General features: G+C 32.7%; 1 protein-coding gene across 3 annotated transcripts in view; it reads left to right on the top strand.

Annotated features, from left to right (window-relative positions):
* The first annotated feature begins 3,486 nt into the window (after positions 1 to 3,486).
* Positions 3,487 to 12,963, top strand: part of LOC107660383 (minor histocompatibility protein HA-1-like) — a 32,694-nt gene continuing 23,217 nt past the window's right edge. For 2 of the 3 annotated variants that reach the window (XM_016449659.1, XM_016449658.1), the window contains exons 1-2: positions 3,487 to 3,706; positions 5,575 to 5,953. In XM_016449659.1, the coding sequence (XP_016305145.1) occupies positions 3,626 to 3,706; positions 5,575 to 5,953 (460 nt within the window). In that variant the 5' untranslated portion in view covers positions 3,487 to 3,625. The remainder of the gene's footprint in view (positions 3,707 to 5,574; positions 5,954 to 12,963) is intronic. The other variant, XM_016449661.1, reaches the window with a different exon arrangement.

Below are 12,963 nucleotides of genomic sequence, written 5' to 3'. Positions count from 1 at the left end.
TATATATTTCTAGACAGAGTAGTGTTATATTATTTATTTCCTCTGGTGTCAGTCTCCTCTACCCAGAGTTCTGTGCTTTTTCATAGGGGCGTACGGACCCGATCGCATGATTCTGAAACTGCTGTTTGACCCCTTAACCCTGTGAATTCCTCGTTTTCTTTCTACATCTGAACACAGGGACAGATTCGTTCACGATACAGTGATGGTGGCGCTCATGAGCAGATCGCTTTCTGCAGAATACTTTCTCAGGTATCATATAGACTCATCACTGTCCAAACAAATAATTGTTTTATAAAATATAATACATTGCGGATGGATCGTCGTGAGCTTTGGGAATCGATTACCAAATTATTTATTAGCAGACTTATTTGTAAACGTGCGCTGAACCACTGGACCTCACGTCGAGATGGCTTTCTATCGAGCGAGAGTGAGACTTAGCAATAAAAACCAAACGAATATTATAAAAATCAAATACTGCCCCACGAACAACTCGCGATTCTCTTTATATCTGTTCAGAAGTGATATTTTTTAATTTCGAAGTTCGAACTTCGTGTTCAAAGAATGTTATATTTGTTAAGAGAAAGAAACGGATTTGTCTATTTGTTTATTTGTATGAGGTCAATGTTTTTTTCCTTTGGTCTTGTATTCTCGTGTAGTTGGAATGGAAGCAAATGTATTGGCGTCTTTGCTATTGCTGTTCGTATTATTATTATTATTGTTATTAATACTATTATTATTGTTGCTATTTATATCCAAGGGACATTATTAGTAGAGGTAGACTTTGTTATAATGACATGTAGAAGTTGAAACACTTTTCCAATGCCTTGTCAGAGTTTGATTTCTCCTGCTCCCAAAACACAGAATCAAAGCCTGCAACCTGCCACCAAATCGAACTGCACTGCCCTGCGCTGCTCTCCAGCATCTACGTGTTACTTATTCCTTTACTCGAAATTTCAGTTTTCTGTTTTGGGTCGGGCATCTAGATTCCCATTGCACCAAAGTTTTCTGTGCAGTTTTTGCAGGCTCCGTACAGTCGTGCTAAATCTCAGGAAGAGTCGAGGGAAATAATGCAGCGTCGCAGATAAAGACGCATGATACTGACTACTGTATTTTACAGGCCTGGCTACCATATTCTAGACTTGAAGTATATGAGAGAAAATGCGAATTTAGGAATAAACCTCGAGTATTACTACAAGTTCTCTGCTTTTGATATGGGTTTTTTTTTTTTTGATGCAAGCAGTTTCAAAACTGGATTGGTAATATGATCAAAAACAATCCAGTTCCCATGAGACTGTGATTGGCTCCAGTTACTAGTTTAAACATTTTTGTGTGTAAAAACCTTGCAGATGTGTTTTACCCACCGTGTTTCATCTGCTGCCCGAGTACAAAGAAATCACAAGTGAACACTTTAATAATAAAAACAAAACATTTATTAAAACTGCTACTGATTGTATGTATTGTTGTTGTTGATATTATTATTGTTATATTATTAATGTTTCCAGTTAGAATTCTGTTCAGCACTTTTACTTTGAGCTTCTTTGTTTTATCCCAATATTTATGAGTTTAGATGGATCTGTAAATAGTGTAAACAAATGTGCCTTTTGACTCATTCTGGACGTTTTCTACATTTAACAGAAGGAATATATTGTACTGCAATATAATTTTTAACAAACAATAAAATTTTAAGAGTTTGTTCAAATTCTTGTCTGTGTCAGTCAGTTTTATTTCTAGAAGCATCTTAACACAACTGAATTAAGGCTGCTCTGTGCCTGCTCAAAATAAAGTGTAAAGGTCCAATGCTGTGTAAAAGCCAGACTAAAGTATTCCTGCTCAGCCCCTAGTATCAAAGTATGCAGTTCTAATTGCTGTGTAAATGCATTTATGCCACCTCTGAGCAACATTAAACCGTCTGTGTAAAGACACCTAAATGCCACTTCAGAAGCGCTTCTATGCCACCTTTGTGGTGTAAATTTGGCTTAGGTGTTTTTTTTTTTTCAGGGGAATAGGTGAGGCATTAACCAAGAAATATCATGATAATTCCTTAGAATATGAACATGCCGAGTTAAGGCTGCTCTGTGCCTGCTCAAAATAAAGTGTAATGATGCAATGCTGCATAAAAGCCAGACTAAATTTTCCTGTTCAGCCCCCAGTATCAAAGTATATGCAGTTCTAATTGTTGTGTAAATGCATTTATGCCACCTCTGAGCAGCATTAAACAGTCTGTGTAAAGACACTTAAATGCCACTTCAGAAGCGCTTCTGTGCCACCTTTGTAGTGTAAATTTGGCATAGGTGTTTTTTCAGGGCAATAGGTGAGGTGCTAGCCAAGAAATATCATGTTAATACCTTAGAATATGAACATGTCGAGTTAAGGCTGCTCTGTGCCTGCTAAAAAAAAATTCAGTGTAGAAACACAATGCTGCATAAAATTCAGAATTAAGTATTCTTGCTCAGCTTGTAGTATCAAAGTATACAGTTGTAATTAAACACAGACACCTAAATGCCACTTCAGAAGCGCTTCTATGCCACCTTTGTGGTGTAAATTTGGCATAGGTGTTTTTTCAGGGGAATAGGTGAGGTATTAACCAAGAAATATCATGATAATACCTTAGAATATGAACATGCCGAGTTAAGGCTGCTCTGCCTGCTAAAAATTCAGTGTAGAAACACAATGCTGCATAAAAGCCAGACTAAAGTTTTCCTGCTTAACCCCTAATATCGAAGTATGCCGTTATAATTGCTGTGTAAAGCATTTATGCCAGCTCTGAGCAACATTAAACAGTCTGTGTAAAGACACGTAAATGCCACTTCAGAAGCGCTTCTGTGCCACCTTTGTAGTGTAAATTTGGCATAGGAAATGCCACGTTAATACTGCAGACACCTGAAGTGTTTCTGTGTTACCTTTGTGGTGTAAATTTGGCATGAGTGTTTTTACAGGGTAAAACTAATAGGTGAGGCATTAACCAAGAAATACCTTAGAATATGAACATGTCGAGTTAAGGCTGCTCTGTGCCTGCTAAAATTCAGTGTAGAAACACAATGCTGCATAAAAGCCAAACTAAAGTTTTCCTGCTTAACCCCTAATATCGAAGTATGCAGTTATAATTAAACAGTCTGTGTAAAGACACCTAAATGCCACTTCAGAAGCGCTTCTGTGCCACCCTTGCAGCATAAACTTGGCATTGGAGTACCATGGTAATACCATAGAATATATGAATATGCTAAACATTCTGCTTCTGTATTACCATCTCATCACTGTAAACGGTCTATATTTGTCTATTTACATATATTTACATATCACATGCACATTTGTAATGATTTTTTATTAATTTAATTAATGCACATTTTATTTCAATTAATAAAAAGTCTTAGATTGACTAATCATGTTAGAGGCATCACACCTGTGCTCGAGTCACATCTGAATTTCAATAGCTGTCATGTTGCTGACTGTCAGGTGATGTTCTGGTCATTTTGCAGCAGGAAGAGCGCACGCGCAGTAACTGAACTGTCATGATGGGGAAGTAACTGTCAGTCGCAGAAGAGCCTGATGAGACATTTTCACAACTATTTGTCTCATTCCTGAAGTTTTGCGGTGCGATTTTTGAACTAGAGCAAACGGCGTGAACATGTTTTCTCGAAAGAAGAAGGAGCCGACGAATAAAACACCTTCAGCCTCCAAAAAGAGCAACTCTGCGCAAAACCCTTGGGTAAGACCAACAGTACTTCTGAGGAAAGTAAAAAAAAAAAGTTTAGTTTGTTTTAGAGTTAGATTCTACTACAGTAAACGTGTTTAAAAGAGAAAACATGTTCAATCTCCCAAAAAACGTACGCGTTTACAACATTTGCTTTATTTTAAACGGTTAACAAATGGGTTCACATTCATCCTATTGCTTTCATCAAGTACTTCACAAAAAAAATATGTTTAATAGAGTAAAAGTACTCTTTTCTTTGTAGATTTTGGACATGTGTGGGAAGAACGATTCATTGTAACGAATTGGTTTGTTCGGATGATTCATTTCAGTGAACCGGATCACAACAGTCGAGCGGTTTAGGACTGCGAGGCGGTTCGACTGAATCATTTAAAAGATTCGGCTCAGTTCGCGAATTGCTATTGAAGTGTAATTGTTTAATGTTGCATATCGTTGATCAACATTGCTGTAAAACTGTCACTACTGAACAGTGCCTGGCGAAGAACACTTAAGAAGTACGTCTTGCTCTTTGTTTCGCAAACAATTATACCAGAAATGAACAGAGAGGAAGTCATGCAAGAGTCATATCAGAACAAGCAGCAGTTCCAGATGGAAACAAGAATAGAATAGAATTGAACCCAGAAGGGCTTCACTTTTTCTGTTAAAACATGATGCAATTCACTGATCTAAAGAACCTGTAATTACTTTCTTGAATCTCCACAGAAACCATATGGTTGAACTCAGTCAAAATGGTTCTTGATAACAAGAGAACTTAAAGAGATACACAAAAATAAAAATTCTATCATCATTCACTCAGTTCAAACCTCCACAAAAGAAGATATTGGACCCCATTGACCTACACAGAGACATTTTTTAAATGATTCAAATCTAATTGTATGTTCGTAACATGTTTGTAACAACTTGGGGTGAGTTAGTTGACACAACGCTCATTTTTGGGTGGACTATCCCTTTAAGGTGCAGTAAAGAATTAATTCAGTCATTTTCTCACCTTCAAACCTGCATAATTTATGCATTTATTATATCTTCTGTGCAGAACAAAAGTAGTAATTCTGAATAATGCTCACTCTGATTGTCAGTGAATAATGACTCAGTTTAAAGATCAGTGTGAACATTGTGCTAAACATTTACTTTTGTATTTCATCGAAGAAATAAATAAAAGGGTTCACTCCTGAACCTAAGAACTGTTGAAGAACCTTTATTTTTTTAAGAGTGTGATCAGACTAGATATGAAACTGTAAGAGCTTTTTTTGTATAATTTATATATTTATTGCTGGGGGTTTTGTAGTTGATTAAAACTAAAACCATGAAAAATATCATTTAAATAAAATATAAAAAAAAAAACGATTTCAGGTAGATTAATTTAGTTTAATGATGTACTAAAATTAAATCTAAAATAAAATTAATAAAAGCTATATTGGCAAACTATAAAAAATGACAAAAACACATTAAAACCATTAAAATGAAATATTAAAATTTTATTAATTAAATATATAGCATTAATTCAATTTTAAAACCTATCCAGAATATTAATAAAAACTATAATAGCATCTTGAGGATACTAAAATAACACTTATTTTTTTTAGTTTTTTTGTTATTATAATGATCTGAATTTCTGATACTCTATGTTTGTCATTAAATAGCCTTTGCTGCTGATTTCACCGCGTTAAATAATAAACAAATAAATCAGACTGTATTTGTAGATCTGTCTTAAACTAGACACTCTTTCAATCACCTTTGCACTTTGACCACCATCTTCATAACACTATTTCACATGTAGCATTAACCCTGTTCATAATATTCATCTCTATAATAATCAGCCGTCATTCATGCTCCATCCCTCTCTTTCCATCCCGTGTTAAACCCAGTTGTCCATCCTTCAGGAATACTCTTCCAATGACACTATCGATGGCCCCTGCACGCTGGCTCCTCCTGATTCGGGTCCCTTATCCTGCCCGGGAACACCGTCCTCCCACTCCAAGCTAGCAGTGTGCAGTTCACCTGTCGGCACGCTGAAGCAGCCCTCGGGTCTCAGCCGTCATGCCAGCGCCGCCGGCTTCGCCTTCCAGACGTCAGGGACCTGGGGCTTCCATAAGGGCTACGTGCGGGCGGCTCTCACCTACGGACATGCGGCGGAGTCTGCGGAAACATCGGTCATCGAGGTGGAGGACATTCCCTCGCTGCTGCGAGACGTCGCCCGCTTCGCAGAGGCTGTGGAGAAACTAAAGGCCATGGTGCTGGGAGAAGGTAGGGTTGATTTGGTTCGAAAAGGGATTTTTAGAAATCATTTTGAGTTGATAAAATAGCTTTGGGTGGTTGGTTTTTGTGTGTTTTGTAAATGAAGTCTGTTGGCCCAAATAATGATAGGCCAGTTGTTAAGTTGAATGTTATGCACTTTCTGTTTTCAAATACTTTTGATCGTAATATAAGTATTTCATTGCAGACAGTATTTACTCAAATTGCAATTAAAATATTTAATTATTTAATATTTAAATAAAAATTAAATATAATACTTTTAATAAATGTTGTAAATGTAAAGAGAATTTATTGTACACAATATTTGCAATTAAAAATTTAAGTAAATAAATGAATAGACAATTCAAATGAAAGATAATACTTTTTATAAGTAAACATTGTGTAAACAATGATTGTATATAATATTTAGTCAGAAAATAAAAAGTAGATACAATATTTTTGAAATATTAGTAAATATTGTGTAAAATATTTTTGTACACAATATTAACTCACATTGCAAATAAATTTGGATATTTAAATAAAAAATATTATTATATAATAAAGATTATTGTAATATTGCTAAATATTGTGTAAAATAATTTATATGTACACAATATTTACTCAAATTGCAAATGAATATATTGAAATATTTAATATTTAAATAAAATAAAAAAATGTACTAATACTTTTGGCTGTAATATTGGTAATAAATATGGTGTAAAAAATGTATTTGTCCACAATATTTACTTAAATTGCAATTGGAAATATTTAAATAAATAAAAAATAATTATAATACTTTTGATTGTAATATCAGTGAATATTGTGTAAAATAATTTATTGTGTGCAATATTTACTCAAATTGCAATAAAAAATGGTAAGATTTAAATAAAAATTAAATAGTAAACATAATTTATTATAAACAATATTTACAGTATTTAATATTTAAATAAAAGTTTCAAATATTCTTTAAATATTAAAAATGAACCATGAACACTGAGAGTTTACTCTATTTCTTGTCAGAAGAATTGTTTGTTAGTTAATTGAGCTGTTTATTCACTGTTGTGTTCATTGTTTTGTTATTTGAACATATTTCTGTGTCTGTTTTTGTAGAAGGAATAAGACACTCAAGGCCGTGTGTTACATAAATTAAAACTAGCATTAAGTAGCATGTCAGATGTAACTGGCAGGAAGTCTTCAGGCTCCTCTTGAGTCTTGTTCAGGAATGGCAATTTGTTCACTGGGTTTCTATGGTGAAAGAGAGGAAGGAAGAGGAACCGATGTTTTCTTAGCAGCCTTCAGTTTGAGATTACACACGTCCGCTGGGCTTCACCCCTCCACCTTCCCTTAGAAGTGTTTCTTTCTTCCAGAGAGAAGGCCAGACGCCTACTGAGCACTTTTCTCATGATGCTGCTGCTGCTCACCTCATGCAGAATTGTGGTGATGTGGTATTATAGTGAGGCTTTTGATATTCCACTTTTAGACTTCATGTGCACTCGCTTCGTGAAATGTGATCAGATATAGGAGGTGCACAAATTTAAGAAGGACTGTTGACAAGCTGAGATGCTTTGAATGATGTTTGAGATAGTAAACATTAGGGCTGGGTAAAAAATATCGATATCTCGATATTAATCGATTCTCATTTTTACGGAACGATATCGATTCTTAAAGGTGACATATCATGAAAATCTGACTTTTCCAGGTTTTAAGTACTATAATCATGTCTCCGGTGCATCTACCAACCAAGCAAACGTGAAAAAGATTAACCCAGTAACTTTGTTTAGGTAAGCCTTTTTCTGCAAGCGTCTGAAAAAACGAGTGCGTCTGATTTCGCTCCCTTGGTGACGTGGCAAAGGGATCTCATTATAATATTACTGCCCCTTAATCTGTAAACTTCCACTCAAGGCACCGTCATTTTGATTTCACAGGCAACAACGGTGTACCAGCTCTAATGCCATGGCGAAAGTTTGAGCGAAGCATGCTAACTGTTCTGTGTTTGGCTGCACAGACGAGCACAGAACACTGTTTAGAGTCCCAGCCTCAGAGGAGACAACAGAGCAGTGCATTTATTGATTTATTTACTGTATATTGCTGCTGCCACACAGATCTAAAATAAACATGTGATTTATTTCTGGGGCATTTTGCTAAATATATGCACCATATAACATATTCATTATAAATTTTACTGTTCTTCAATGCTTAATTTGTTTGAATAAATCCATCAAGTTTCATTGTGTTTATATAAAAAAAAACGAATTGAAGTAGAAATATTATGTAATTGTAACTTTATTATTTTAAAAACTTCATTAAGTGTAATTTTAACAAATCAGTTAATTGTAACCTTCAATATTATGGTAATGTAGTACTCATGTATATTTTACAGCATTAGTTGAGAGATTTTCGTGAACATCACTAAACTTTATTTGTAGCGCACCTGCCCTCTAATAATCGCAATAAGCTTTATGCTTTGTTACTTTTAATATGAAACAAAGTCTCAGTTTCCAAATTCTGCCAATTTTATCACCAAATTCAAACAATAAATGTGGTTTAAATGTGAGGTGACAGATCGCTGTAGCCTCACATGAACTGATCATCTCTTCCTCTTTACTACTAGTTATAGCACCAAAATAAACATGAATGAACATCACACAGTGTTAAAAAATACAGTCTCATGTAACTGATCAATCAGTGTTTCAACTGCATGTCACATAACATCACATTTACCTCAGAAAAACATATTCGGTGACCATAAACTCATTAGTCAGATAGAAAAATAAACTGTAGAGAGGGGCATTTTGCTAAATATATGCACCATATAACATATTCATTATAAATTTTACTGTTCTTCAATGCTTAATTTGTTTGAATAAATCCATCAAGTTTCATTGTGTTTATATAAAAAAAAACGAATTGAAGTAGAAATATTATGTAATTGTAACTTTATTATTTTAAAAACTTCATTAAGTGTAATTTTAACAAATCAGTTAATTGTAACCTTCAATATTATAGTAATGTAGTACTCATGTATATTTTACAGCATTAGTTGAGAGATTTTTTTTCCTTGAGAAAATTTGACGTACTGTACCTGTGATATATATCCAAAGTAATCGATATCGAATCGAATCGAATCGCAAGCTTGTGAATGAGAATCGAATCGAATCGTGAAATTTGTGTCAAAACCCAACCCTAGTAAACATGCAAATCAACATCACAACAGTAGTCAGTTTCCAGTCGTCTGAAGCCTTGGTGTGAGTAACAGACTGAAATTGAAGTCTTTTACTTGCTGAACTCATTCCCCTCAAATCAGATAAGAACTTCAGATAATGATGTCCAACGCTACAGCTCTTGCATGTCTGGTAAACTAAATGCAATGCACCTTGTCTAATTGTATCCAGCGCAGAGGGCAGGAGAGAGATGAATCACGTCAGCACTGTCTGCTTTATAAAGAGCAGAAGTCATTTGTGTCTCCTCAGGCCTTGTGGACTTCCTTAAAGTGTCGCTATTTTCACAAGCTCTGCTTCCTGTTAACAGCTGCCTTGCTTGTAGAGTTGCAATAGTGATGTTTCCAATGTCATCTCAAGACAAATCTTTATTTCAGCCGTCGGGGCTGGCGCAACCGAGGGATTCCCAAACTTTTTTGTCAGCCGAACCTTTTTGAAATAAAATATTTTCTTGAAGTGTCCCTGAGATTTTAAGATAATATTTCACAACAGGGTTATTATTGTTAACTAAAACTATTACCAGCTTTTATGTTGAAAATAAAATGAAATATAAATGTTAAAAGCATAAAATAAATGAAAATTAGGGATGTAACTGGAAATAAAAACAGAAAAATTTTTTTTTTTAATAATATTAAAGAAAAAATGACAAGCACATAAAGAATTGCAAAAAAAAAAATATATATTTTTTTTTTATTAAAATGGAAAATATGAAAAACATTAATTCAATAATACTAAAATAACACTATTTAACAACACATTCACATGTTCATGGGTCTCTAATGTTGGTTAATGATCACATGACAAACAGGTAAATAAATAAAAACTGAAACTAAAATAAAAAATAAATTAATATTAAAGAAAAAATGACAAGCACATAAAAAAATTGCAAAAAATATATAATTTTTTTAAAATTAAAATGGAAAATATGAAAAACATGAATTCAAAATACTAATAGAATTATTATAGTATGTAAATAATACAAAAATAACACTGTTTAACAACACATTCGCATGTTCATGGGTCTCTGATGTTGGTTAATGGTCACATGACAAACAGGTAAATAAAACGGAAACTGAAATGAAAATTAAACCTAAATAATATTTAAAAAAAATTTATTAAAAAAAAGGCCAAAAAACACACAGCAAAATTACTAAAAAATTAACTATAATTAAAATTAAAATAAAACCTAATTCAAAATATAAATAAAAGCAATAGTATATAAATAATACTAAAATAAGATTTAAAATTAAAATGGAAAATATGAAAAACATGAATTCAAAATACTAATAGAATTATTATAGTATGTAAATAATACAAAAATAACACTGTTTAACAACACATTCGCATGTTCATGGGTCTCTGATGTTGGTTAATGGTCACATGACAAACAGGTAAATAAAACGGAAACTGAAATGAAAATTAAACCTAAATAATATTAAAAAAAAGGCCAAAAAACACACAACAAAATTACTAAAAAATTAACTATAATTAAAATTAAAATAAAACCTAATTCAAAATATAAATAAAAGCAATAGCATATAAATAATACTAAAATAAGACACACATTTAACCACACATTTGTGTGTTCACGGGTATACTGAAATAAAAAATTAATCCTAAAAACCAAATTACTAAAAAAGAAACTATAATTAAAAATAAAAGCTAATTTAAAATACTAATAAAAACACCATAGCGCATAAATACACTGTTTATCAATACAGTTGCATGTTCACGTTTCTCTGATGTTGGTTAATGGTCAAAATAATGTTTTATTGTGATTGTTATATTTTAAAATGACTTTATTTTTATGATTTAGTTCATTATAGCTTCTCATCGACTCAAGAACCCCAGTTTAGGAAAAACAAACAAAAGAAAATTTAGTATATTAAAATATTCAGATTTTTCCTCATGAATTTTTGGAAAGGCACCTAGGGCTGCCACTGATGACTATTTTTATTTCGATTAATCTATCGACTAATTTATCGATTAATCTAAACGGTTAATTCCCCACCAAAAAATCTACAATTTTACTTAAGAATATTTTATTGAACTATATTTCCAACTATATAGTCCAAATCACTGAAATCAAAGTTCAGTATTATAGTGTAAGAACGACAACATATCCACGTGTTCTGGTCTACTAATAATACAATTATAATCAAAAAACACTTTTTAAAGGAGTATTTACCAGAAATATTATTTACCAGAATTTATTTAGGAGAAAAATGTAAATGTGCAGTATTTCTGAAAAAAAAAAACTAAAAAAAAACTAAAAAATAAAATAAATTAATTGGAGATGCTTTTGATTATTACAATTTAATGGAAAATAATGGAAAATAATGGAAACAGAATTTGGTAAAGATAAAACTGTAAAACTCAATTAATTAGACAGACTTTTTGATTAATAAAATGTAATTTCACCATTAAAACGGAGTATGGAAAAAAATGAATTTGGAAATAAAACGGATTTCATAGTGCCCTATAATTATAATTAATTTTTTGTGGTAATAAAAATAGATGTAAGTGAACAACAGCCTTTAAAATTAATTAAAATACATATATAATAACAATGAGGCAATAATAATAAGTTCAAATAAAGTATCAAAAGTAAGAAATCATATGGTTTTATTGAACAAAATTGTTAAAATAAATTTCACCATTAAAACGGGGTATGGAAAAAAATGAATTTGGAAATAAAACGGATTTCATAGTGCCCTATAATTATAATTAATTTTTTGTGGTAATAAAAATAGATGTTAGTGAACAATCGCCTTTAAATTTACTTAAAATACATATATAATAGCAATGAGGCAATAATAATTAGTTCAAATAAAGTATCAAAAGTAAGAAATCATATGGTTTTATTGAACAAAATTGTTAAAATACATAATGTATTATAAACAAAAGCGTTAATGTACATTACGCATTACAACAAAGGCCTGCAGGGGGCGCCAACGACCTGACGATTGTTTTTACACATTACTGTGCGATCTAATCCTTGTTTTGATTGTTATTGACCAAGCACCATTTCATTCAAATGTCCACTTAATCTTTAATATTTGGACATTTCTTTAGGACAGAATGCTATAGTCACTGTAATTAAATGAATATGTGGACATCAAAACATGTAAACACAGAGTGAGGGTTTGAGCTTTTATTTTGAAACCGCGAGATAATGATGTATTCTCCTGTGTTTGCGTGGATTTAACAATGATTTACCTTACAAATCTGAAGAAATGGCGCATGTTGCGTTCCCAGATGAATGTTATAATAAACCCAAACTCACAACAACATGCAGAGATGGAGTTTGAGCCGCTCCACACAGGTAAATGATAACCGTTCCTGTGAACGGAGCCGCTGTGTGACGCATGTACTTAACCTACACGCCTATAACTGCATCACATAATTGTTTAATTAAATCATAACGTTTGTGATTTACGCTTAATTATAATTTTTAAGCAGGTTTAATATATCATGAGACCTTGGAAAACAGTCTAATAATGTGTTTTATTTATTCTCGTCCGTGAAATGCGCCACTTCCGGTATTTTGCCGGTTAGTCGATGCGAGCAAAATGAAGGCGAGGATTTAAAAAAATCGAATAGTCGAATAAAATCGACGAATCGTGACAGACCTAAATATTTAATTTCATTTTAAATGACAAAAGCATTTTCATTAAGATATACATCATTACATGCAAAAAGTCTGGCTGTGCTTAATGGGTACATTTGTGTACCCTTTAAGCACACCCCTGTTCCCATTAAGCTCACATCATGTTTTATTAAAAATTCTTGCTTATTTTAAAC

The sequence above is a fragment of the Sinocyclocheilus anshuiensis genome, unplaced genomic scaffold, assembly GCF_001515605.1.
Source record: "Sinocyclocheilus anshuiensis isolate Anshui unplaced genomic scaffold, SAMN03320099.WGS_v1.1 scaffold1433, whole genome shotgun sequence".
In the NCBI taxonomy this organism is placed as follows: domain Eukaryota; kingdom Metazoa; phylum Chordata; class Actinopteri; order Cypriniformes; family Cyprinidae; genus Sinocyclocheilus; species Sinocyclocheilus anshuiensis.
The sequence above is the reverse complement of the archived record's forward strand: the minus strand, read 5'-3'. Positions and strand labels throughout refer to the sequence as shown.